Source organism: Rhinoraja longicauda, chromosome 12 (assembly GCF_053455715.1).
Source record: "Rhinoraja longicauda isolate Sanriku21f chromosome 12, sRhiLon1.1, whole genome shotgun sequence".
Lineage (NCBI taxonomy): Eukaryota > Metazoa > Chordata > Chondrichthyes > Rajiformes > Arhynchobatidae > Rhinoraja > Rhinoraja longicauda.
The window spans coordinates 2,677,446-2,704,603 of NC_135964.1; the positions used below are offsets into that span (position 1 = coordinate 2,677,446).

Here is a 27,158-nt window from a genome sequence, read left to right on the forward strand (position 1 = left end):
CTCTGTAGCTATAACTTTTTTACACACAAATATGAGACCTAATAGTTGTTCAAATGCTGATTGCAATAAAATACTGCTAGGGATATGGCCAACAACAATATTATGATATCATTGCAGGCAAGTAAACCACTGCAGTTATCTATATACTAAAACCCTCGTTTGTTTGTTTGTTTGTTCCTGAACTACAGCCAAAACGGTACATGATAGCGCGACAATTTTAGGCCCACCTTACTCACCGTCGTCCCTTTGGTGCTATTGGAAGAAGTTTCATTGAAATCGGTGTTATATTTTTAAAGTTATTCACATTTTAAAGCTTAAATCTATCTCCTATGGAGGGAGAGGGGAAGAGGGGAAAGGGGAGGGGGGAGAGAGGGAGGGGGGAGGAGAGGGTGCTGCACCAATGCAGGAGAGGTTTGGGCCCAACAGGTCCACTTGGTCTAGTCATATCTTAAAACACTATTATTGGTTGGATTGTTGGAGGCAATGCACCTGCCAAAGAAATGCTTTCTTAGACCATCTTTACAGCAATGCAGAAGTGTAGGAAAAATATTGAAAAGAACATTTAACTTACTCTGGAATATCCACCCAAGGGCAGCAATGGTTCTTACCTAATGCATTCGCAAAGCCTGTGCGGTGAAATGTCAAGTTTATTTATCATGTAGAAATAATAAAATGGAAAAATTAAGGTACCCGGTCCTTTTATTCTGAACAGCTCTACTCATTCATTGTACTTTTGCCTTGTACAGCTAAGGTTTCACCTCCTTTCCTTCCCAAGTTATTGTCTTTGTTGCTAAATATACTCAAGCATTATCGTAGGTGTACAGAGAAGGAAAGATACAGCGAAAGAAGGAAATAACAAATTGCTGGAAATATGGAATTTATTTTAGATATAAGTCAAAATAACTTTTTGGGCACAGTATAAGGAATAGTATACATCATACAGGAAACAGTGTGCAGAGGTCTATATAAAAATACAGTAGTTGCTCAAATAAATTAGAATGTTTACAATAGCATATAAGGTCTTTTCTAGATTCTCAACTCAATAAAAAGCTCATCTGTAACTCTATATCTAGTGGGTATCTAAGTACACAGACATTTGCTATGCTTTTAAAAAAAAGATATTTCATAAAATTCCTCTGTAGGCATAGGAAAATGATAAAGAAAATGCTGCAGTTTTAATTGAATGATGCAAATGGAACTTCAGTACAACTTTACAACAGTGTTATGTTCCCAGTTCTCTGAAATAATTAGAGACAGGAGTAATATATTTCTATTCTGCATCAGGATGGTGGAATTTTACAAAAGATGTTGCTGAGCTTTTGAAAATGGATGCAAAGCATGCACTTTTTCTTGATTTACGACAGAATAATCAGCAGTTAACATACTCCATCCAATTACAAGATGAGGCATTAATTCTCAACTTCAATATCGGAAACACATGTCCATCATACTCAGGGCCAGTTCTATTCCAGCAGCAAACTGAATTGAACATTCTCGCAAGAGTAGTTTTGATTCATATTCTTCACTGCACACCAAGTTTTTTCCCGCGATTCTTCCCAGCTGATATGAAACTATCAGAATTTTGCATTCCAACACACTGTATGGGAAACTGCCAATATACAAAATGTCAGCCATGACTTTTTCCAGAGTTCCATATTTATGGTGCAGGAGTTAAAGCATTTATCTTCATTACAGCCAAAGTGGATAGTGCATTGAGAGAACAGGTTAAAATACCACATTTCAACTTAGAGAGCAGAACATTAGCAAAAGTGGCGAGCCTATGTTCGGTGGAATTAGTTCTTCTCTAGTAGTAGTCATCATAGTTCTTTGGGTTTAAGCAGTAAAGTACTGCTCCCCCAAGTGAGAAAATGGTGGCTCCCCAGGCAATGCCATAACCCCAGTTGAACTCATGATATGTTCGCATCGTAGCTGTTTCCACAAATTTGATCGGGTACAAAACGAGTCCACAAACTTGGAGAACGACTGTGAAGGAAAACATGTGATTAAAACATGTGCTTCTTTGACAACAAAAGTAAACTCTGAAAACATTTATGATTGCAGGTTCTTAGTCCTCCAGTCATGTCCAATCTGCCTCACACCTTTCCTTTGCAGTAGTAATTAAATGAGTAAATATTTCAATATTGCAAACATAATTAAAATTGCAAACTGGAAATTAAAGTGCAAAACACTGCAAAGGGTGGAAATCATAAACAAATGCATACAATGTTGGAGTTACTCAGCACATCAATCTGTGGAGAGAAAAAAAACCAGAGTTAATGTTTCTGGAGAGGTTAGCTGACTTGTTGGATATTTTTAACATTTTCCAAAAAAAAATTATTAACCCTTCTTTCAGTCCCTTCATTGAATGCTAGAAGTACATCATACAAAACGATTTAAAAAAACGTGCAGCCCATATTCTTTTTTAATATTTATAGTTATTTATCAAAAACACATCGAAGACTTTGCACTGCGTCGCCTATCCTGCACAGGTCATTCCCAAAACGTCTCCTACCTCCACCCATCTGGGCAGCAATGCTTCCAAAATGAATTGTTTTCCAAGGCAGAGATATATCACCATAAAGCTGCAGCCATACCCTTGCCTGGATACCGCTGCCTGCTGAAGCAAGGATCACAGTCATCCTGAACTTCTCAACCTCACGATTATTCCAGGCGGCAGCTGATAAATGACACATGCCACAGTCCACAGGTCACTGCTGCAAATGGAGTCTCGTAGATCTTTACTATTTAAGGAGACTGGAGTTATATTCTCCTGAGGAAACAATGGCCCATATTGTGTCTTTGCAGATTTGTCCAGTTGGGAAGCTTCCTGGAGAGTCAGTGCAATGCAGTGCTACCATGTGGCACTCCACGGACATACCTGAATATCTTCCTGAAAAGAAAGGCTCCCATTTACTGATCACATTGTTGAAAGTGATAACTGGCAAAAATTTTCATGTTCAGCTCCAATTATCCAGGAGCTTTGCCTGATGTGTTCATCCTGAGGTAGTTTGCTTTGGACCCCATATTCCAACAAATGCGTAAATGGTCTGAAGAAGGGTCTCGACCCGGAACGACACCTTTTCCTTTTTTCCAGACATGCTGCCTGACCTGAGGAGTTACTCCAGCATTTTGCGTGTATCCTTGTTGTAAACCAGCATCTGCATTTCCTTCCTACACATTCAAACAAATCCAATCCACTGGCTTTCTCCAAAGATGCTGCCGAACCAGCATTTTTAGTCTTTTTTTGTAAACCAACATCTGCAGTTCCTTTTTTCTACTTGCTTGCTCACTAGGCATTCAGGGTACGTCCCTCAGCCCAACTATATTAGTCGGAGGTCTATGACTAGTGGAGATCCACAAAGATTTGTGCTGGGCCCACCTGTTGTTTGTGATATATAAATGACTTGGACGTAAACATAAATGGGTTGGTTAGTAAGTTTGCAGATGAGACCACATTTACCAGGGTCACGGACTGTGAGGAAGGCTATCAAAGTATACAGTGGGATATAGATCATCTACAGAAATTGGCGTAGAAATGGCAGATGAAGTTTAATTCAAGCAAGTATAGAAACATAGAAACATAGAAAATAGGTGCAGGAGTAGGCCATTCGGCCCTTCGAGCCTGCACCACCATTCAATATGATCATGGCTGATCATCCAGCTCAGTAACCTGTACCTGCCTTCTCTCCATACCCCCTGATCCCTTTAGCCACAAGGGCCACATCTAACTCCCTCTTAAATATAGCCAATGAACTGGCCTCAACTACCTTCTGTGGCAGAGAATTCCACAGACTCACCACTCTCTGTGTGAAGAAATGTTTTCTCATCTCGGTCCTAAAAGACTTCCCCGTTATCGTTAAGCTGTGACCCCTGGTTCTGGACTTCCCCAACATTGGGAACAATCTTCCTGCATCTAGCCTCTCCAACCCCTTAAGAATTTTATATGTTTCAATAAGATCCCCCCTCAGTCTTCTAAATTCCAGCGAGTATAAGCCTAGTCTATCCAGTCTTTCTTCATATGAAAGTCCTGCCATCCCAGGGATCAATCTGGTGAACCTTCTCTGTACTCCCTCTAAGGCTAGAATGTCTTTCCTCAGATTAGGAGACCAAAACTGTACACAATACTCCAGGTGTGGTCTCACCAAGGCCCTGTACAACTGCAGCAGAACCTCCCTGCTCCCATACTCAAGTATAAGGTGTTGCACTTTGGGAGGTCAAACGCAAAGGGAAAATATACAATTAATAGCAAGACCCTTACAGCATTGGTGGGCAGCGGAATCTTGGAGTTGAAGGCCATAACTCCCTGAAAATGGCAACAAAGAAATAGATTGGTAAAGGAGGCATGTGTGTCAGGGTGTATGTGTGTCAGGGTGTTGAGTACAAGAGTCAGGAGTCATGATGCAGCCTAATGTGACTTTTATAAGGCCACATTTGGAGTATTGATCTCAGTTTTGGTTGTCATAATATGAAAGGATGAGCAGGCTTTAGTGAAGAGGTGGTTTACAGAATGATACCTGGATTATGGGGTATTTGCAGATCAGAGTGGTTGGACAGACTTGGATTTGTTTCTTGGAATGTTGCAAATTGAGGGGATACCTGATCGAAGTATAAAAGAATTATGAAAGGCACAGATAGGGTAGACGGTCAGAACCTTTCTCCCAGGATGGATATGTAAAATCTGAGAGGACATAGCTTTATAACAGTATAACAGAGCTTTATTTGTCATTCGGTACCGAGGTACCGAACGAAACTACATAGCAGTCATAAAAAAAGAACACAAGACACATGACCCCAACACAAACGTCCATCACAGTGACTCCAAACACCCCCTCACTGTGATGGAGGCAACAAAACTTCCACTCTCTTCCCCACGCCCACGGACAGACAGCTCGTCCCCGACCGACCCGCACAGTCCCCGCAAGGGGATGGAAGTCCCCGCGGCCAAATCGCACCGGGCGCTGAAACGTCTCGCGGCCGAGCCGGGCGATGAAAGGCCCCGCGATCAAGCCTTACGCAGCTAAGTCCCGTGGCCGAGTCGCACCGGGCAATGTTAAGTCCCGCGGCCGAGCCGCACCAGCGATGAAAAGTCCCGCGGCCGAGCTGCACCGGGCGATGTAAAGTCCCACGGCCAAGCCGCACCGGGCGATGTAAAGTCCCGCGGCCAAGCCGCACCGGGCGATGTTAGGCCCCGCAGCCGAGCCGCACCCCGCGCTGTGAGGACTCAATCCCCCTTACCCCCCTCCTCCCCCCACTGACCCACTCCATCCCCCTACGCACCTCCACTTGCACCTCCCCTGCCCCCACCCCCACTTTCCCCAGCCCTGCCTCCACCCCACCCGTATTCCCCCCACCCCCTCCCTTCACCCCCACTCGAACCCCACCCTCCCTGCCCGCACCCCAATCACCCCCCCATCCCAATCTTCCCTCCCCCCACCCCCACTCTCACTCTCCCCCACCCCCCTTTCCCTCCCTGCCCTTTCCCCCACCACCCTTTTCCCCCCACTCTCTACTCCCCCACCCCCTTCCCCCCACTCTCCCCTCATCCACACCCCCACTGGCCCACTTCCCCTCCACCTCCCTTCCCCCTCCCCTGCCCCCCACCCCCACTGTCCCCTTGTGTGCGGTGATGGTGCGGGGCGCTGGGCCCGGGCGGGAGCGGGGACTCGAGGACGCCGTGGGTTAAACAGATGGAAGGGAAGGATGAGTGGACCATCAGACCGATCACCTCCCTCCTGCTCGGAGTGTCCCCCGGGTGTGGGAGAGTGGGGAGAGTGAGGGGAGAGGGGAGAGAGGAGTGGGGCGGGCGGTGGCCTTGCTAACGGCGTCCATCTTGTTCGGATGAGTGAGGGGAGAGGTTACTGATTGTAGATGATCAGCCATGATCACAATGAATGGCAGTGCTGGCTCGAAGGGCCAAATGGCCTCCTCCTGCACCTATTTTCTACGTTTTTATGTTTCTCTTCTTCCTTGTAACCAACACACCTCCCACAGTAAGCACTGTGGTTTCTTTTTATGAATAATCGAGATCCTTCCTAGCCAAGGTCTGACTGAAAAATGGTCCTATTAACCTCTGTTAAACATTCTGTATCTTAGCCCATAAGTCTCATTTCAGTCCAAATTACTTGTCCAGATCGATTGAGGCTGTGCATAATTCACCATATTAAATTTAGCCAAAGATATGCCTAAAATTCATACATTCACCATTGTCGGAAGACCAGATTTTATCTCCATCAAAGTTTTAATTGTACCTTATTCCCGAGGTCCACTTACATTTTCCATGCATGTCTTAAGCACTGCACTTCTAAACCCCACTCACTACCTTCAATAACCTTGATTTGCTAGTGATCTGGGTCAGTTCAAACTTTGCTTCCTCACGTACATGGATTTATCCTTTCCTCCATCATTCATAAGTTCACAAGTGATTGTAGCAGAATTAGGCCAATCGGCCCATCAAAACTACTCCACCATTCAATCATGGCTGAACTCTCTTTCCCACTTAACCCCATTCTCCTGCCTTCTCCCCATAAGCCCTGACGCCTTTACTAATCAAGAATATATCTATCTCTTCCTTAGAAATATCCATTGACTTAGCCTCCACAGCCTTCTGTGGCAATAATTCCACAGATTCACCACCCTCTGACTAAAGAAATTCCTCCTCATCATATTCCTAAAGGATCATCCTTTTATTCTGAGGCTATGACCTCTGGTCCTAGACTCTCCCACTAGTGGAAACATCCTCTCCACATGCACTCCATTCAGGCCTTTCACTATTCGGTACGTTTCAATGAGGTTCCCCCCATCCTTCAAAACTCCAGCGAGTAGAGGCCCAGTGCCTTCAAACCCTCATCATATGTTAACTCCATTAATCCCATCTATCCCAACATCACAGCATGCAAGTGCTTCACTGTCCCATCTCCCTGTTTTCTCTTTCCATCTGCACACTGAGATTCCTCAGCCTTCAGTGGTCTTGGTGATCAATAGTAAAACCTTTCACAAAGCAATTCACCTTTACATCTTCCCACATCTCCTAATACCTCTTCAAAACCACACCTTCAGTCATGTCGACCAAATCCTCTCACACCCCCTGGAGGCCGAGTTTTGTGCAGGTGAACCATGTGATGATTTAATATTTCGGAGATGTTACGTAAATAATGGCCTTGCGTTAGAGACTTGCAGACGACAGCAGTGAAAATACATAAAGGCTTACATTTATGAAGCATTGAAAAATCCTTATCCACAAATGTGTATGTTTATATTTAATATTAATCTGTACAAAATAACAAAAGTCTACATGTATTAAGCAGTGAAGAAAAGTATGAAGAAGGGGCCTGACCCAAAACATCACCTGTCTATATTCCCAATCTCGTTGTACCCCTGTACAATGACAATAAAGATATATTGTAAAGATGCTGCCTGACCCGCTTAATTACTCCAGCACCTTGTGTTCTATTGAGAGGTGGTTGTTTTCAAAGGACCTGTCTTTACTTCTGCATTAGTCCTCTTTGCCCAGAATGTGCAATCACCACAGCGAGGTTGTTAATGCTCACTATTATGTTTAAAACTTTAAAACAGCAACTTCTGAAGCTTGCTTGTGTGATTAAGTGTAAACATTTAGAAGGTGCTGATGCTTTTAAATGTGCAGCTAAACTCTTCTGCAATGTAGGCAGTAAGCCTGAGCAAATAACAAACTTTTCTAGAGTAAGAAAATCCTGTAAATGTTGCCATGATAAAACATTTGGTTTAACACAGTTATTGCTGAACAATCAATCTAGGCTTTAAACTAGATTTTATATGTCAAGTCTAATTCATATGCATAAATATTTGAAAGCTACATGATTTAAAAATTGATTAAAATTGTATTTCCCATTTTAGAATGTAAACTGCTTTTCCTGCTAATACAATTTCATAGATATGTTCCAACTATTACTTAATTCTTGATAAAATTCTGTTTAAAAAATGTTTTTGCTTCCTGGTTTGATGTCTGGACGATACGTCCATGTGATTGGCTGCGCAGTTTGTTAATTGCGTCACTTTTAGTTTAGTTTAGAGATACAGCTCGGAAACAGACCCCTCAGCAACGCCCACCATCGACCACATATTCACCATACCTCTCTGCTATCCCACTTTTCTCATCCACTCCCTGCACATGAGGGCCAATTTACAGAGGCCAATCAACATACAAAATCACAGGTCTTTGGGATGTGGGAGGAAGGTGGTGCACTCGGTGAAAGCCCACAAGGTCACAGAGAGAACGTACAAATCCACACGGACAACAAAGAAAATAGGTGCAGGAGGAGGCCATTTGGCCCTTCGAACCAGCACCGCCATTCATTGTGATCATGGCTGATCATCCACAATCAGTAACCTGTGCCTGCCTTCTCCCCATAACCCTTGATTCCACTAGCCCCTAGAGCTCTATCTAACTCTCTCTTAAATTCATTTAAACAACCAAGGTCAGGATTGAACCTGGATCTCTGGCACTGTGAGGCGGCAGCTCTACCAGCTCCGCAATGTGCCGCCTCTTTGATGAATACCAGAGATGCCTCCAGTAAAGTGGAACTCCACATCATGGTGATCAGTGGGTCTTTGAGCCCAGTAGGGTTTACTGTCGTTTTGCTGCTGGCCAGAAAATCCTGGCCTGTGTGGCACGATTGAAGTGACGTGCATTCAGGACTGTGGAACAAATTAACCCCACCACCGCAGCCCAGTTGTCCCGTACCACCCATTGTTGGCAAGTCTTTAACTATACATGGACTTTCAACCATCACGAGGCAGCAACCCCTTATAATTGCTCCAAACCACTTGTGGTGGATGCTTTGACTCACTGATTTTGCACCCAGCCCTTGAATATCATTTTCAATCTCCCCCTGTCCCCCTTCCAATCTGCAAGGCCTGATCTCTTTCTGACACTCCAGGCACCAGGCCATGATGTTGGTGATTTCACTCCCCGTAGCCAGTTACATGGTCAGTATTTCTGCAGACCCAGGTGTTGAAGTTAAAGGAGGAATCTACGTGATAGTCCACTTCAGATTGATACCAGCCTCATGCACAGGACGGAGTGATTGGGATCTGAGTGGACAGTGGGCTGTGTGGCTGGACACACACACCATACCGCCATACACGCCAGTGATGTTCAGGCACAAGTTCTGGAACAATCAATACACGAGGAGACTGTGAGAAGGCAACTGATGAGCAAAGGGGAAAAGAAGGCAAAATCTGTTCAGACAGTAAGTTGCAGGGACTTTGCATGGACATAGATCTCACCAATGTATGAACATTATGACCTAGAATTAACCATTTAGCCACAGGAGCCTCCACGACTGAATGACATCTTCCAACATATTTTTCTCTTATCCCTTGACTTGCATCCCTAAAATAAAGACACCATATCGCATAAAAATAGTCACAATCTATTAATAACCATGGCGATTTTATAAATATAAATTGTAATTTGTTTCATGGAGTCTTGGAGAAAAGTGCAAAAATATTATTCTCCTGGATATAATAAAATATTGAAAGTTGATTCTCGAGCTCTGTAACCTTAATCATGCGGGTTAATTCCAGAGTTAAAATCAGAAGTTATTTTCCTCATCGTATAAGAAAATAACTGCAGATGCTGGTACAAATCGAAGGTATTTATTCACAAAATGCTGGAGTAACTCAGCAGGTCAGGCAGCATCTCGGGAGAGAAGGAATGGGTGACGTTTCGGGTCGAGACCCTTCGAAGGGTCTCGACCCGAAACGTCACCCATTCCTTCTCTCCTGAGATGCTGCCTGACCTGCTGAGTTACTCCAGCATTTTGTGAATACATGACTCATCGTATGGTCATTTTCCCTTGAATGCAGTTGATAACGTGGCTTAAACAAAAATAAATAAGATGTTTCCCCGGGTACCATGTTACATTACAAGGAGGGACAGTGGGAGGTGGAGAACCTTGTGTTGATGCTAGTATCAATCTGGAGTGAACTAATCACATACATTCCTCCTGTAATCTAACACCTGAGTCTTCAGAAACAACACGATCTGTCCCATACCAGTTTAGAGTAGAACCTAGACAGAATCCTGACTGACCAGCTGCTGCAAGCCCAGCTGTTCTGTCCATACACATGCTCGTAGCTGTTTGAGAGAGTGCATCAAGGCTGCTGATTACTCAATGCGGCAACTCATCGAACATGCGTAAACTCATTAGGATGCTCCTCAACCTCTCAGTCATATTTTCAGCAGTGCCATTTTACCGTGAAACAGTGACTGAGAAGGGAAAGTGGAATTACAAGATCCATGCATTAAACTGAATAGGTTCAAACTGAGTGCATATTCAGCTATTATTATCAGGCTCATGGCTCCACATTTATTATATCACTATTCAAAACTCAGCATCCAAGGTTAACATATTCAATCTTAAAAGGAATGTGAACCATGATTCAACCCGTTTCTTTGAACTTGAAGATTTCAAAGATAGAAACTTTCAGAGGTACAACAAAGAAGTACTCAGGGGCACAGGCCTAGAATTTTCTGCCAACCCCTGTCTTGGTGTCAGAGCCATTCCCCGATTAAACAGAGGTGAAAGGTCTGACCCAATTCAAAAGATGAATTCCTCAGTGCAATTGCTGGGAAAAAGCCCTTCCACATCCTTCAAGGAGTCCAACATTCAATTGCAGCATTGAAAAGGTGAAGGGTGGTGAGTGAGTTTAGGATTTCAGCATTCACATCTGCAAGCATGGGAATTGCAAATCTGGTGGCACTTTAACAGAGGCGTGCCATCAATTCAATGCAACAGCTGGGCCATATTACTGCAGAGGACTGAAGTGACATGGACTCAGTGCTGTGGAACAAATTGAACCTCACCACTTCAGATTTAGTTTAAGGCATGCTGATCCAGTGAAATATATTTTATTCACCTTGCCCCGCAAATTTTCTTGAAATAACCATTCACTGACAAATTACAAATTATGTCTGCTTTTTGCAGATCAGCACAATGCTCTACGCAATTTAGACTCATTGGTATGGTCTAGTGGGATCTCTGAGCTACCATGGCAGTTCACAGTTTCTAATTTGTCAGTGATTCACGTTTGCTGCAGGACGTGAATGGTACTGGTACTCAGCAAAGTCACTTATTTTTATAGTATAATTGAAACTTTATTTATAAAACAGGACATATCCTTAAGCCAATTTATTGATTGAAAGGTTTATAGTTATCATCCTAAATGCGACAAATGTTTTGTACAACGGGATTGTGAAACTATTACTTTGAGCAAAGGGTACCCAAACTTTAAGGCATGACATATTATATGATCATTTAGTTTCTGTCTATCAACCATTAGACCTAAATCTGAAAGGTTCGACCTGAAACTATGTTTATTCTCCTCCACCGATGCTGCATGAACTGTTGAGTTCCTCCATCACTTATTTTTTAAATGGAAATTCTGGGTAATCATTTATTGAAAAAAATATTTTTTTAAACTATCTAACTCTTGAAAATAACTCACTCATCTATCCATTCATTATTGTTAGAAAATGGCTGTGTATGTAGTTCCACTGAGAAGCTGATCGTCCATCTGTTGTCACTCGAGATTTAGTGATGTCAACTGATCCTTGAGTATTGGCCAATTAATAGGCATGTTACATGTGGAATGGAGTGGACGTTATAGTTTCCATCGTGTTCTAGTGAAATGTTGAGGAGAACCTTGACATGACTGACAATAGACAATAGACAATAGGTGCAGGAGGAGGCCATTCGGCCCTTCGAGCCAGCACCGCCATTCAAGCCATTCAATGTGATCATGGCTGATCATTCTCAATCAGTACCCATTCCTGCCTTCTCCCCATACCCCCTGACTCCGCTGCATTTAACTTGACATATAATACAAAACTTTATAACATGCATTTATTTTGGTGTGTGCTGGCTAGGTAATTGAAGTTCAGTTCTTTATCAACAACTGACAGCTCATTGCGTTGAGGTGAATCATTAAGCAATACTAGAATGATAAAACTGTGACTGGAACAGTGGAAAATAATCTGTCAACTATCATTTTCAATTTCTTCCACAGTTGAATATATATTTTGAGCTGATGGTACCATTTTGTAGGATTTCTTACTGTTAAAGGGGTTGATGTTTGCACTAAAGATACGTGGATAAAATCTTTTCTTTACAATCGTACACTGACAATCCAAGAGAGGAGGAGAAAATGGCTTTTCCAATCATCTATACAACTGAGATTAAAAGAAAGACTTCAAGGAAGACTGGCAAATAAATTATTAAAAGAAGCATTTGGCATCTGACACTTCAGAAGATCATAGTGAAACACGTTTCTTTTAATGTTATGTGGAACTCGAACTGCAAAATAATTATTTATTTTGGACGTAAGTTTTCACTTACACAGCTACGTATGAAGCATCAGCAAGCTTTGATCTACATCATAAACTGTACCATTAATACCAGACTACCAGCACAGGAAACCACAGACCATAGAAATTTTGGGAAAAAAGGGAAAATTGGCTGTCAATTTAACACTTAAGCAATATCTTTCTCTTTCTTTGAATAGATTCGAATTATTTTTTGGTGCCTCAATATTTCCCTGAAAGGGTGTCAATATTTTTAGAGATCCCTCTAAAACCCTATTACAGAGAAGAGTTTGAAAATCACCAAGGCAAAAAGTATAGATTCCTGAAATGTTTAATTTACGAAATAAAGCAGTGCTTCACGCGAGATAAAACTTTGCCTCACAGAAAACCTTACTGGAGCCAAAAGCAATCTTTTTCATTGAGAATATTATACATTACTACATTTGCCACTATGCTCCATTTTCCCCCATGATAGGACATTAATATTCTGAAAGGTTAGTAAATCTTTTTTAAACAAATGTATCTATTTCAAATGTAATGAACACTGGCACTTAAACAAAATGTGCTAAATTACCCTGGGTGACATAGAATGAAAAGCTATGGGGCTGAACTAATAAATTATTAAACATATAATTGTAAGCTACTGTATCTTTTCAGGCACAGACAACTAGCATGAATAATGGCAAGGAAAGGGAGGAGCAGCAAATTTGAAAGATCATAGTTGGAGAGTGGTCTACCTTTGAACCGTTCCTCTGACTGGCACAGTACGAAAATAACTGCAGATGCTGGTACAAATCGAAGGTATTTATTTCACAAAATGCTGGAGTAACTCAGCAGGTCAGGCAGCATCTCAGGAATTCCTTCTCTCCTGAGATGCTGCCTGACCTGCTGAGTTACTCCAGCATTTTGTGAAATAAGTACCTCTGACTGGCACTGTAGGTGCTAGAGAAGAAATCATCTGAGTAATTGTTTAGTTTGGAGATACAGGATTGAAACAGGCTCTTAGGGGCCCATCGATTCCACTCCAACCATTCACACCCATTCACACTAGTTCGATGCTATCCTAACTTCCCACTCCATACATACTAGGAGCAATTTACCTACAAACCTGCAAGCCTTTGGGATGTGGAAGGAAACTGGAGCACCCGGAGAAAACCGACATGATCACAGGTAGAATGTGCAAACTCTGCACAGGCAATATCATCATATCTATCATATCATATATATACAGCCGGAAACAGGCCTTTTCGGCCCTCCAAGTCCGTGCCGCCCAGCAATCCCCGTACATTAACACTATCCTACACCCACTAGGGACAATTTTTACATTTACCCAGCCAATTAACCTACATACCTGTACGTCTTTGGAGTGTGGGAGGATCAAACCCAGATCTCTAGTCTGTGAAGCAGTAGCTCTACCAGCTGCACCACTGGCATATACATTTTCAGCCTTTCACTTCTCATTGCCAATTTGTCAAAATAGCTTTGCATCCCTGAGGTAATTGGGGAATTTTTTTTGTAACTTGTGAAGTGTCATCTGCTGCATTGATAGGTTAGAAGCAAATTACGATTGTTTAAAAGATTAAAAAATGATTGATGTTTCCTGACTCGAATAACGCAAGTGAGAATTAATCATGATCTAACCATGTGCCGACTAGCCCTCCAATATACATTCCTTTTGCAACTGGACAGCTCACAATGTTATCACAACCTTGCCACGGCAGTCATCTTGTGAGGCAGAATGGTTCATTAGAAGCATCTAGGCTTGGGTGGGAGAACACGAGGACTAAGCTATGGATAACCTTGATGACTTCTCACAGCTTGTGTTGTCAAATGCCCTTTCAACTATCTTTAATTCACTCTGATTATAAGGTTATCAGAAATACTAGTAATATATTTACTTACACGATATAATATTTATTTTTTAATTGCAAATAAAATATAAACATTTAAAATACGTACAAATATACCTAGGGACAATTTTTCCATGCATAGGATGGTGCATATTTAGAACGATTGCCACAAGAAGTGGTAGAGGCAGGTAAAATGATGACATTCAAAAGATGTTTGGACAAGCCCATGGATAAGATAGGTCTGGAGGATCAGGACCTGGGGCAAACACATGGGATTAGCTTGGTTGGACAATTTGGTGCGTACGGACTAGTTGAAGCAAAAGACCCGTGTCTGAGCCATATAGCTCTGTGACTCTAGATTAAACTGCTGACAATGAACTGAAAACATAAATATGAAGTGCAATGACAAAAAAGGAAAACGTTTCGTCTTTGTCATGAGGATTTTCAACCTCTGAATGAGGCTACGGAGGGCTTCTGCGGCATAAAGCTTAGGGGATGCCAAGTGTATTTGACCTCTCAGCTTGGAACCATCAACAACTGTTCATGGGCTCTGTGACACGTCCGGTAGTGGCAGGCCAGATACCCACGCTTCCGACCCCCAACACCTGTGCAATGTGAATCCATGAAAGTGACCCACAGGAAAGACATAGCTGCCATAGTCAGTGATCCGGCCCACTGACTACAATCTACAATTTGGTCACGATACTTCTCATAACTTTGCTACCATTACCAATTTATCCACGGGTTTTTTTTTTAACGTATATTGCAATCCAATTCAAATTCTGCATATTTCCCTTCACAAGTGCAAACCGCTTTAATATATAAAACTTAGATCTATTTCCATTACAAGCAAATTGCTGCATCGCTGATAGGCAATTTGAAAACCGCATTGGCAGCAAAACGTAATCTCTCATCCAGAAAAGAAATTGGTCATTAAATAGCTGAGTAATGAATTATTCACCTCCCTGTACATGTCAGTCACTGAAACTGATCCCGTCACTTCAGACAGCTGCTTGCTCAGGTGCTCCTGCAGTACAGTTGAATACTTTTTAATACAAACTATATGAATAGGTTCTGTTAGAATTTACAGGCAGTACCAAGTCAGTGAAAAGGAAAACACAGCCTCATTCAAGGGAGAAATGAGCAAACATTGGAATTAAAGGGATTGCAAAGATATGATTGTTTTCATGTCATTTTACCTTCCTTAATAATAAATAAGTCAATCAACTAAATCAAACAATATGGAACAATTGCACAAAGAGGTAGCTGCATCAAAATAGCAGGGCCCATTTCAGGAATTATTAATAAAAGTAAAGAAAATATCAGATTGAAACAAACAAAGTGAAGCTCGAAACGAAATGTGATAGCAGATTTCAATAAATAATGCAAAGCTGGAATATTGGAGAAGGCCAAGCATTGCAGAAAGGGAATGTAAAGGACCAAATTGCAAACATACTTGCAATGTTGTTTCAAAAAGTGTAACCAAAAGCAAAAATGCAAGTGAAAAATAAATACAATAAAATGGTGAGCGAATGGAATTTTAAACACTTGGGTAAAACGTGGAGTGTCCAGATACTCAGGAAATCCATATGAAAGGTCAAAAGCATTAGCTAAATGCTGTAATTGACTGCTTTTGGGCAAGAGGGAGTAGACATTATGGCCAAGCAAGCAAACATATTTAACCTATCCAAACAGATCTCACAATCAGCTGCACCTCATCCATTGATCCGAACCTCAATGATGCCAACCTGTCCCTGAAAGTCCAGTCTTTGCCAATTCCAACCCCAATCATTCCCTAATCCAAACACCAATCTAAATCCTGAGGAGCACACTCACTCTCAAACCCAGATCGCTATCTTCAATGATCATCCAATTACTCCCTGTCTGAAATCCTAAATTCCCAACCTCTTATTGAAATCTCAATCCAATTCCTGAAGATCCCAACTCCGTATGTTATGTACATCCCTAAGCCAAACCAAACGTCTCCAATCACTCCCTGACCTAAATACTGTCCCAAACCCAGAATATCCAAACCTCAAAGATTGTATTCATGCTTCATCAGAAGATCCTGATCACTTTTAACCAAAACTCAAGAGGCTGCATTTGCTCCTTAACACAAACAATCATGCCATTCACAACTTGTACACAAATCCTAAATGTACCTGTTTATTTTCAATTAAACCCAGATGATTCCAATCTCACCCACCACCATCCTGAAAGATCACAGTCCTGATCCATATTCCAAAGACCCTGATAGCTTCCAACATTTAGAGAGCCAGTCAAATTGGTTGGCTGCAAGGCATAAGCCTTTTGGAAATGTTCAAAACAATAAATTTTGATTGCCGAAGAGGATCCTAACTGCAAACATTTCCACCCATAACAATCCTACATCCACACTTTCAGAGTTTAATATTCTGGGTCAGTGTTATTATGGAGGCATTTAGCATCTAAAATTTAAAAAGATTAAAGAAATACTCAAATAAATTAAAATAAATCGTAAGAGTTCCTTTCTTTTAAAATTAAAATGTGACATCAGATTAATCAGCGTGACAAAAGAATGTTTCTGCTGCCTTCGTGGGTCTATCGCTTAACACAGCCTGGATTAACAACATAATCACTTCACTCCTTGAAGGCAGTAAAGGTCCTGTATCAAATAAGTTTTGACACAAAATTGCCCGGGATCTGACACAAAACTGTAATTTCACTCACGATTTGACACAAAACGATAATTTGCTTAAAACGGACAAAATTGGTCTTGCTACTGTTGAGTATTTCTGAGATTAGACTTAAAGCCGGAGTCTTGAAGCAGAATAAATTTAAGAGATTCAAAACATTTGCGGAAAATAAATCTCACCAGTTTTATATCCCGTTGTAAAAATTAACCTTTTGACAGACAAATGACTGCATGGAGTTCAAGTGATCCAAGATTTGTTTCAGCGTATTTATTGATGTGCTCCCAGCATAACAATGCCTCTCATACTGATCGTCATATTGTTTAGACATCAGTGAGATTTACTGGTTAACACAGGCAACATAATGTTAATCTCAACAATTAGGATCTAACAGGTCATTGCACGTTGCATACCTTCCTCACTGTCCTTGTTCCAGGAATTGGTCTGTTTACTTCCGAACACTACTAATGCCTAACCATCTATTGCTCTGTGATGGCTAAGGGCTTGTTTCAGTATTTGGGAGACTTTGACGCACTGAGAGCTTGCCCTTGCACATGCTTGAATAATCTTTTAGTTGCTTAAACTCCACAGATTCAGGTGACATTTGTCCCATAACTTAAGTCATTGTCTCTTTTTTCTATGTTGTTTTACATTCCTTACACACTTTTCCTTTTACTCTCTTTAGTTCACTTTACTTTGACATATCAGTATTATAAAATGTCTCCTTTCTCCCTCTCCCTCTCCCTTTTTTTTTTTTTTTTTTTTCATTTTCAAAGACTTTATTCAGCACATTCACATGATACATCACATCAAAACCACATTCAGGGGTTACAAGTCATCAAATAATCATTATAATACAATGTTGCCTTCATTATTTACAATGCTCTCAACCCCCCGCGGTGACCAGCGCCCACGGAAGGCCTCCATAGTCCCCGTGGTCTCCGCGTGTTCCCTCTCTAGGGTCACGCGCGCACGGACGTAGGCCCGGAAAAGGGGAAGGCAGCCGACTCTGGCAAGACCATCGACCGCCCGCTGCCTGGACCCGCGAATGGCCAACTTGGCCAGGCCCAAGAGCAAACCGACAGGGAGGTCCCACCCCCCCGAAAGACCCTCCCCACCCCCTGCCTTGTGTCCAAACACTAGAATCGTAGGACTAAAGTGTAACCAGAACTTGAGGAACAACCCCTTCAGATATTGGTACAGGGGCAGTAACCTCTCACATTCCATATAGACATGGAACACGGTCTCTTCGTCACCGCAGAAAATACAGGCGGTCGGCGAGCCCGTGAACCGGCTCAACAGTTTATTACACACCACCGCTCTGTGCAACACTCTCCACCCCAGGTCCCCGATGTAAAGGGGAACAACTCCCTTATAGAGAGCCCCCCACTGAGGACCGTCCCCGTCTTCAGGTGGTAACACAGACCGCCAAGATGTATCAGGGCGGTGTACGAAAACAAGGAGGTGTAGAATGTGCAGGAGCATTCTGTACAGTGTGCGTCTCTTCGCATCACGAAACAGCACGCTGGGCATCTCGGAAAGGCGGCTCAGGTTGTGTGGAGCCGGCGCCCGGGAGAGATCCCGGAGCCTAGGCCCGATGAGCAAATCTGACGGAGCGGGGGTAAGCTCAGTCAGAACTACTCTAGGCACACGCCTCTCCTCGACACCCGCCATGACAGGGTGAGGACCAGCTGCTCCCGCAGCCACGACGTCCCCCTCCCTTTGTGGAGCAACACGTCGGCTGAAAACAACCAAATTCCTCACTCTAAGCACGTCCCGATAGAAACTAGGCAGACCCCGTAAGGCGGGTCGACTGATGCCCGCCACCGGCAGCCGCGAAACCCCCCGTAGGCAACAACCCCGACGAAAAAAATACGTGGCCAGAGCGTGCCACCTGGGGGGGTTCTCCGTGTACATATACCTCCGCAGAGTCCTGAGACGGAGAGCCGCCACCTGGGTACGCACGCATACCAAGGATTGGCCGCCCTCCTCCAACGGGAGACTCAGGACTGCTGCGGTAACCCAATGCTTCCTATTTCCCCAGAAGAAGTCCACCAGCTTCTTCTGTAAAGTAGTTGCAAAGATGGAGGGCGGGACAAGAGTAGCCAGCCGGTACCACAACATGGAGGCCACCAGCTGGTTTATGACCAGCACCCTCCCCTGAAAGGAAAGGACTCCAAGCAGGCCTGACCAGCGTCCCAGCCGGGCGACGATTTTCATCTCCAGCTCCTGCCAGTTCGCCGGCCAGGCATCCTCAGTGGGACTCAGGTACACCCCCAGATAGAGGAGGTGCGTGGTGCTCCACGCATACATCGCCATCTCCTCCGGCAGGGAGTCTACCTGCCACTGACCCACTAATAGTCCAGAGCATTTACTCCAATTAATCCTGGCGGATGATGCAGCCGAGAAAGTCCTCTGGCAGTCACGCATCCTCCGCAGGTCACCAGGGTCAGTGAACGTAAGGAGCACATCATCGGCATAGGCTGAAAGAACCACTTCCACCCCCGGACCTGGTAGAGCCAGGCCTGTCAGCTTCCTCCGAAGAAGACACAGGAATGGCTCTACACAGACCGAGTACAACTGACCGGACATGGGGCACCCCTGACGAACCCCCCTCCCAAAATGAATGGGAGCCAACAACACCCCATTAACCTTCACAAGACACTCCGCTGCAGCGTACAAGAGCCGGACCCTGGCTACAAAATGCGGTCCAAATCCGAACGCTTGCAGCGTCCCGAATAGGTAGTCGTGGTCTACCCTGTCAAAAGCCTTCTCCTGATCAAGAGACAGGAAGGCTACTGACTGACCAGTGCCCTGAGATAGATAAATCAGGTCCCTAACCAGGTGGATGTTATCCTGAATGGACCGACCAGGGACTGTATAGGACTGGTCAGGGTGAATCAGTTGAGACAGCACAGAGCCTAGGCGATTTGCCATCGCCCGTGCAAAGATTTTGTACTCTGTACAGAGGAGAGAGACCGGGCGCCAGTTCTTCAACAGGCGGAGTTCACCCTTCTTGGGCAGCAGGACAACGACTGCTCTGCGCCACGAGAGGGGCATCTCCCCGGTCGCCAGGCTCTCCCCCAGAACCTTCATATAATCATCCCCCAGGACATCCCAGAAGGCTCTAACAAATTCTACCGTCAACCCATCCAGCCCAGGGGACTTGCCCCTCCTGAGCTGGTGCAGGGCACGTGTCAACTCCTCCAGTGATAAGGAGTCATCCAGAAGATCGAACGCTTCCCTATCTACAGTCGGTAGACCCTCCCACAGGACCCGCTGAGCCTCCCCGCTGCAACCATCTGCGGAGAACAGGGTCCCATAAAAGGACCGGACTAAAGCACTGATCCTCTCTGGATCTGTGACAGAGGAGCCATCATCCGCGAGCAGCTCCACGAGCTGTTTGCGGGCTCCCCGCCCCTTCTCCAGAGAGAAAAAGAAAGGTGACGCTCGGTCCAAATCGTGCAGCATTTGGACCCGCGACCTCACGTAAGCTCCTCGGGACCGCTCAAGCAGCAGGTCCCTCAAGGCTTCCTTCTTCCCCTGAAACTCTCCCCATTCACAGGAGTCCTCACCAATCCGACCCAGGCGAGACTCCGCCCCCGATAGCTCCCTCTCGAGCCTCTCAACCGCTGAGTCCCGCCTTCCGGTCGACCCCCACGTATATTCCTTACAAAAGAGGCGGATGTGAGCTTTCCCCACATCCCACCACTGCCTAAGTGAAGAAAAGCTCCCCTGCCTCTCTCTCCACTTCACCCAACTCCGTCTGAATGACTCCCGGAAACACCGATCCTCCAGCAGCTTGTTATTGAAATGCCAGTAAGCAGACCCAGCCCGCGTGCGCCCCGGATTGAAGTCCATGCGCACCAGACAGTGGTCCGAGCATGGCACCAGCCGCATTGAGGCCGCTGAGACACGGGAGACAAACGCACCGGAGATATACATTCGATCAATGCGGGAACCGCCCCCCTCAGACCTCCGCGAGAATGCGTTTGAGTCAGGGTGGAGGTTCCGCCATGCATCCACTAGCTCAAAAGAATCAAGCAAGCCTCTCAGTTTCTTTGCTACAGCGGGGGCACACTGAGTACCAGAACGATCTCGCACCTCAAGTGTGCAGTTGAAATCTCCCCCCAGAAAGACACACTCTCCTCTTTCAATAGTGCTCAACAGAGCAGTCACCTCCTGAAGTAGGCAGGCCTGCATCGTGCCGCTGCTGGGGGCATACACGTTAATAAAATGCAACGGCATGCCATCCAGACTCACAGCCAGATAGAGCAAACGACCTGGCACCACTTCCTGCACCTTCAGGATCTCTGGCTGAAAAGTCGGGGCCAACAGAAAAGCCACCCCGCTCGAGTTTGTGCTGAGGTGGCTCATGTAAACCCCCCCTTCCCACTCCAGTCGCCAGGTGGGTTCGTCACCGACAACAGTGTGCGTCTCTTGCAGAAAACACACCGCGTATTTCCCCTCTCTCAGGACTTGTAAATGCTGAAATCTGCGAAAGCTCGCTCTACTGCCATTTAAATTTAATGTAACTACTGTGAATTTGCAAACACGTTGGAATTATTTCCTCACATTGCTCTTGGTCGCAGAACCATCCTCCTTGAGGAACTTTGAGAATTCCCCAAGCTGATGCCTCACAGACGCAGGAATATCACTATCCTTGCTGCCAAGGATGCTATCAAGATCCTCAATAAATCCTGGCAGCTCTCCCCACCGCCTCTTCGCTGTTTCAACTTTAGTCTTGTGACTTTTAGATGTTTTGAGAAAGTCCTGAATCTCACGGATAAGGGTTGCGTTAAACACAGCCCTGAAGTCTGGGCGCCCCGCCAACCCACTCACACCTGGAGCAGCAGCCTCCTCTGCACATCGCTCAAGGCCAGTGTCAGAGTCTGTGGGACTACAGCTTGCTGAAAGCTCACCCACCCCACTGCACAGGCCGAGCCCATCGCTCTCCCCCTCCTCCGGCATGACACCACCCCCAGGATCCATGCCGAGGGAGGGTCCCGATGCCTCTGACAGCAACAAGCTGTCCGGTAAAAGGCTAGGCTCCTGCACTCTCCCATCACACCCCACCTCTGGGTCTGGGGAAGAAAAAACAGCAGGCACCCCCGGGGTCCCAGGTGTTCTTGGAGTCTCCCCTACTACCTCAACCGATGAGGCATCACTCCCCTCATCACTTCCACTGGTTCTAATACAGAGCTCAGAGTGGAACGTTTGATCTCCCGCTCCTCCCCCCTCAGGCTGACTCTGCTCATCCCCCATCCCAGGGAGCACATTTCCAGGGGAGTCAAACCCATCAACCGGCGTGCCATCACCCTCAGAAGGCCCCTGAAACGAGGGGACCTCCTCCGACCCAGCGGACACACTCCCAGGGGCATCAACCCCGCTACCCGATGAGATGACTCCCTCGGAAGGCCCCAGAGATGAGGGGGCCGCCACCAACCCAGAGGACACGGTTTCAGGGGAGGCGATCCCAGTAACACCTGCAGAAGGTCCCTGAAACAGAGGCTCATCCTCCGGCCCACAAGTCACCAGTCCGTGGTCACCGCTCTCGACAGGGGTGGAAGGTCTCGAAATATCCGTCCCCCTTAATTTGGGCCCACGCTCATGCTCTTCCTCGCTTTCCGACAGCCTTCTTTTTGTCCCGGTGACCGGGGGAGGTGCGGTGACCTCCATAGAGGAAGGGTCCTCCACCTCCGCACCACCCGCTGCCCCCTTTCTACTCCCATGTTTGCTCCCCCCTGCCCCCTTCCGGTTCACCTCAGCTCCTTGCTGAGCCAAACCAGGTGCGCCCTGGACTTCACTGGGCCCACTGGGCAGGAGCCCATCTGCTGTTGATTGATTCCCTTGGAGGGGCTTATCCTTCTTCTTATCCTTATTCTTAGTCTTCCCCTTCTGCGTCACCCAACCTCCCTCCCCCCCTTCACCCTTCCCCTGCGCCTCGCCATCTACCACCTCCACAGGTTCAGGGTATGGGGGGGGGGGGGCCCTCACTGCTCCGGGTCACCAAGGTAGTACTTGCAGCCTCTGATGGGTTGGCAGTGCCATCCCGGGTTACCGAGACGGAGCCAGCAGCCCCAGCCGAGTCAGCAGTTCCACCCCGGGCTACCGAGGCTTGGAGGGCCGCCCCGGATGGGCCAGCACTGCATTCCTGGGCCCCTGCGTTAGAATTTCTCGCAGTGGCCCGGCTCCTGGGACACTCTCTACGGAGATGTCCAAACTCCTTGCACGCGTGACACTGTGCCTCTCCCCAGCTCCAATACACGCGATTGGAGAGACCCTTATGCTCCACAGCGAAACTCCCCTCGGCACCCAACCCCACTTCCACCTTCATAAACACGCGCCTCTTAAAGCTCAGCACCCCTTTCTCATACGGGTCATTCCCGGGGTGCATGAGCCTAGTAAGTTTAGACCGCACCTCCCCAATCTTCATCAAGTGTGGAAGGATTTTTGCATCCCGGAGAAACGTGGGACAATTCCGTAGGAGAACCGATTTTACATTGGACACCCACGGTTCCACCTGTAGATGGACCCCCTCCACCGTGAGCCCCTTCTCCAACACTTGGGCCACATCCTTCCGGGACTTCAGTATCAACTGAACCTTCCCTCCTGCACTCTCGGAAGAGGCAATGACATCCCTCTTGAACAGATCATGCAAGCCCTTTGCAATTGCAGCCCTGCTCCACGTGAACCCGGTTTGAACCGAGATCCCGTAAATATCCCAGTCCAAGTCAACATGAGGCTCATCCACGAGTGGCCTCGAGGCCGCCGTCGAAGCCGCCACTGCGTAGCTCTGAACCTTAGGCCGAGCCCCCGCCTTCATGACAGTGGCACACCTCAGCTCCAGGGACAGCAGCACCTCAGCTCAAAAGCGATCCTCAGAGACAGTCACAGTCTGAATGAGCAGCAGAAGCAGTTTCCTCCCGCCAGAGAAAGGAAAGTCCCCAAGCTCACCTCCACAGTCCAGAGCAGCTTTTGGATGGCTCTTCAAAGCCCTGACAGAAGCAAAAGATACCCTCTTCACGTTAAGCCCAGGCAACAGCACTGTGCAAAACGGTATTGGGGCAGAGAGTCGGTGCTATAAATGTCAAAGACACCGAAATCATTCCTACCCACGATCTCCAGGCACTCTTGGCAATCCGCCAGCCACGGCTGCTCCCACCGCGGTGCAGAGGAACTCAGGAATTCCACACGAAATGGAGAAATCCTTAAACAAAGGAAAGTTTCCACAGTCCGACGTTCGGTCAAACTATGAAATCTCACTGCAACTGTTCCTCCTCCTTCGACAAGAACCTTGAAAGGTTGCTTCAAAACTTCTCAGTCGCCGGAGCAGAGAAAAACACGACCTCTCTCTCTCTCTCTCTCTCTCTCTCTCTCTCTCTCTCTCTCTCTCTCTCTCTCTCTCTCTCTCTCTCTCTCTCTCTCTCTCTCTCTCCCTCCCTCTCCCTCCCTCTCTCTCCTTCCCCCCCCCCCTCCCCCAACCCTTTGCATGATTTCACTATCTTTCATCATCTGTTATTCCTTACTTGCCATATAATGGCTGGGTGTTCGACATTTGGCTTCCTATTGTTCTCCTTCTCTGACTTGCAAGCCCACGTGGGCATGGTCATTGTTTTCTTTTGCCAATTATTGCTGAAGAACAACAATATAATCTTGCAGCTTTCGAAGGGACTTTCAACGTTGCCCTGAATGTATTGCCTAGTGATAATATTTTAACTGAGAAAATGTGAACCTTAAGGAAAATGTGTGAAACTTCTCAACAAAATGTTTGTTGAGCTCTGAATGGTTTCAAAGGCCACTTTAGAAACATGGAATGCTTGCCCATTTTAAGAGCCCTGCTGATATGTAGCAAAACGGTGGTTGGGTTTATTTCTACAAAGCAAACAAATAATGAATTCCACACATGTAATAGTTTAACAATTATCCAACTATGCAACACAAATTTATTCAACAGTTTTGCCACAGGCATAAAATAATGGCCACTGGAATAAGCAAATATGTTTGCTTTGATTTCTCTTGGGTTCATGTCCATGATACATTTTGCATAATCTGCAAAGTTTGAATACTGGATTCAAGGGCATATGTCAACATGCCCCAGGAGTTGTTTCAGATACACAGGGGGGGCCCAGAAAATCCAGCGGACTGAAGAAGGGTCTCGACCCGAAACGTCACCCATCCCTTCTCTCCAGAGATGCTGCCTGTCCCGCTGAGTTACTCCAGCATTTTGTCTACCTACAATTTAAACCAGCATCTACAGTTCTTACTTACACATCTAGACTGGAAAACTAGAGAGGAAGTATTCAGTGCAAGGGGTTGAGGGAAGGGCAGGGCATAAACGGGCAAGTGATAGGTGGATACAGGCTAGCGGGGGTTGATTCACAAGTAATTCACAGGAAGGGGGAGGAAAGGGAAAAGATTAATTAAGATTAATTCTCTGAATGCATTCAAGAGAAAGCTAGATAGAGCTCTTAAGGATAGCGGAGTCAGGGGGTATGGGGAGAAGGCAGGAATGGGGTACTGATTGAGAATGATCAGCCATGATCACATTGAATGGTGGTGCTGGCTCGAAGGGCCGAATGACCTACTCCTGCACCTATTTTCTATGTTTGTTGATGAAATAAGCGTTGCACGTAAATTATAATGTTTTCATTGAACTCCTTTCTCCCTTTTACACAACACAAATGATTCATTGACATATCATTTAGATGTTTTTAAACAAATTACCTGCAGAAAATAACAGGATGGCCACAGGTTTGTAGAACTTTCGTCGGGTCCCCTGACATATTGAGATCAAAGCCACCAGAAAGGCAACAAGAATGATGGCAGCTCCAGTCAGAAGCAAGGCAACTGTGGCAATTTCCCAGTCTGTAACATAGAAGATAAACAGTACCATCTGAGAGTCCCAAAGACACGGTTAATTGTCTGAGATAAACCCACACCATTCACTAAAATGAATGCACAAATTTGGATACATGGAAAAACAAACATATGCTACACTGTTAATCTGTTACATTTGAACAGCAGGTTTAAGACTGTAATGTGCAAAATATAGTGCAGTAGGACTGTCAATGTCACACACGACAAACAGGATCCCCCTCCGCCTATAAATGCTTCTTCTCTTTCCCATGGATTTTCAATTCATTGCCTGCATATAACTCCAGAGGTAATCTGTCACACGTAGAGGGAAACATATACCCATTCCCCAAATTCAAAGTTTTGGGTTGTAGTCCACCAATGCAGATCACGTTCGCAATCTAATAAATATTCAGCAGGTTAAACAGATACGTACATTCCTGTACGTGTATAATATGCTTGATTTGAAGCTCTCCAGCTAGAGAGTCCTGCTGGGAAAAGCTGGAGAGTGTAGGACTAGAGGTCATCGCCTCAGAATTAAAGGACGTTCTTTTAGTAAGTAGATGAGGAGGAATTTCTTTAGTCAGAAGGTGGTGAATCTGTGGAATTCTTTGTCACAGAAGGCTGGAGGCCAAATCAATGGATATATTTCAGGCAGAGATAGATAGATTCTTGATTAGTGCAGGTGTCAGAGGTTATGGGGAGAAGGCAGGAGAATGGGGTGAGGAGAGAGAGATAGATCAGCCATGAGTGAATGTCAGAGTAGACTTGATGGACTAATTCTGCACCGATCACTTATGATCTCCAAAAGAGGTAAAGTTAAAATGATTAAAAACGCCCAAGATATCATCATACTAGTCAGATGATAGTCACTGATTAACCCAACCACAAAATCAGCCGCAAGCGAGAGGCAAGGTGCTTCACAGGAGTGGACCAAATCTGGTATTACTAATTCAGAAAGTATCCAATTTACGCTAACTTATAAAAATGCATGAAACTAGTTATCAGCTGTTTCGTGTGATCTGTCTGAAGCAGAGAGGATGCTTTAAGTCTTCCCCTTTATGAAATGACTATTTTCACTCCTCAGATGTGCTTTAATGAACATTTGGAAAATGTCAGTTTTATCATATCATATCATATATATACAGCGCGGAAACAGGCCTTTTCGGCCCACCAAGTCCGCGCCGCCCAGCGATCCCCGCACATTAACACTATCCTACACCCACTAGGGACAATTTTTTACATTTACCCAGCCAATTAACCTACAAACCTGTACGTCTTTGGAGTGTGGGAGGAAACCGAAGATCTCGGAGAAAACCCATGCAGGTCACGGGGAGAACGTACAAACTCCTTACAGTGCAGCACCCGTAGTCAGGATCGAACCTGAGTCTCCGGCGCTGCATTCGCTGTAAAGCAGCAACTCTACCGCTGCGCTAC

General features: G+C 45.4%; 1 protein-coding gene across 1 annotated transcript; it reads right to left on the minus strand.

The window, feature by feature from the left end:
• Positions 1-845: 845 nt before the first annotated feature.
• Positions 846-25,776, minus strand: tmem47 (transmembrane protein 47). Its single transcript, XM_078408881.1, has 2 exons — positions 25,593-25,776; positions 846-1,983 (listed from the first exon to the last, which is right to left on the minus strand). Exons 1-2 carry the CDS (start codon positions 25,759-25,761, stop codon positions 1,805-1,807), a joined length of 348 nt encoding a protein of 115 aa, XP_078265007.1. The 5' UTR covers positions 25,762-25,776; the 3' UTR covers positions 846-1,804.
• Positions 25,777-27,158: the final 1,382 nt, after the last annotated feature.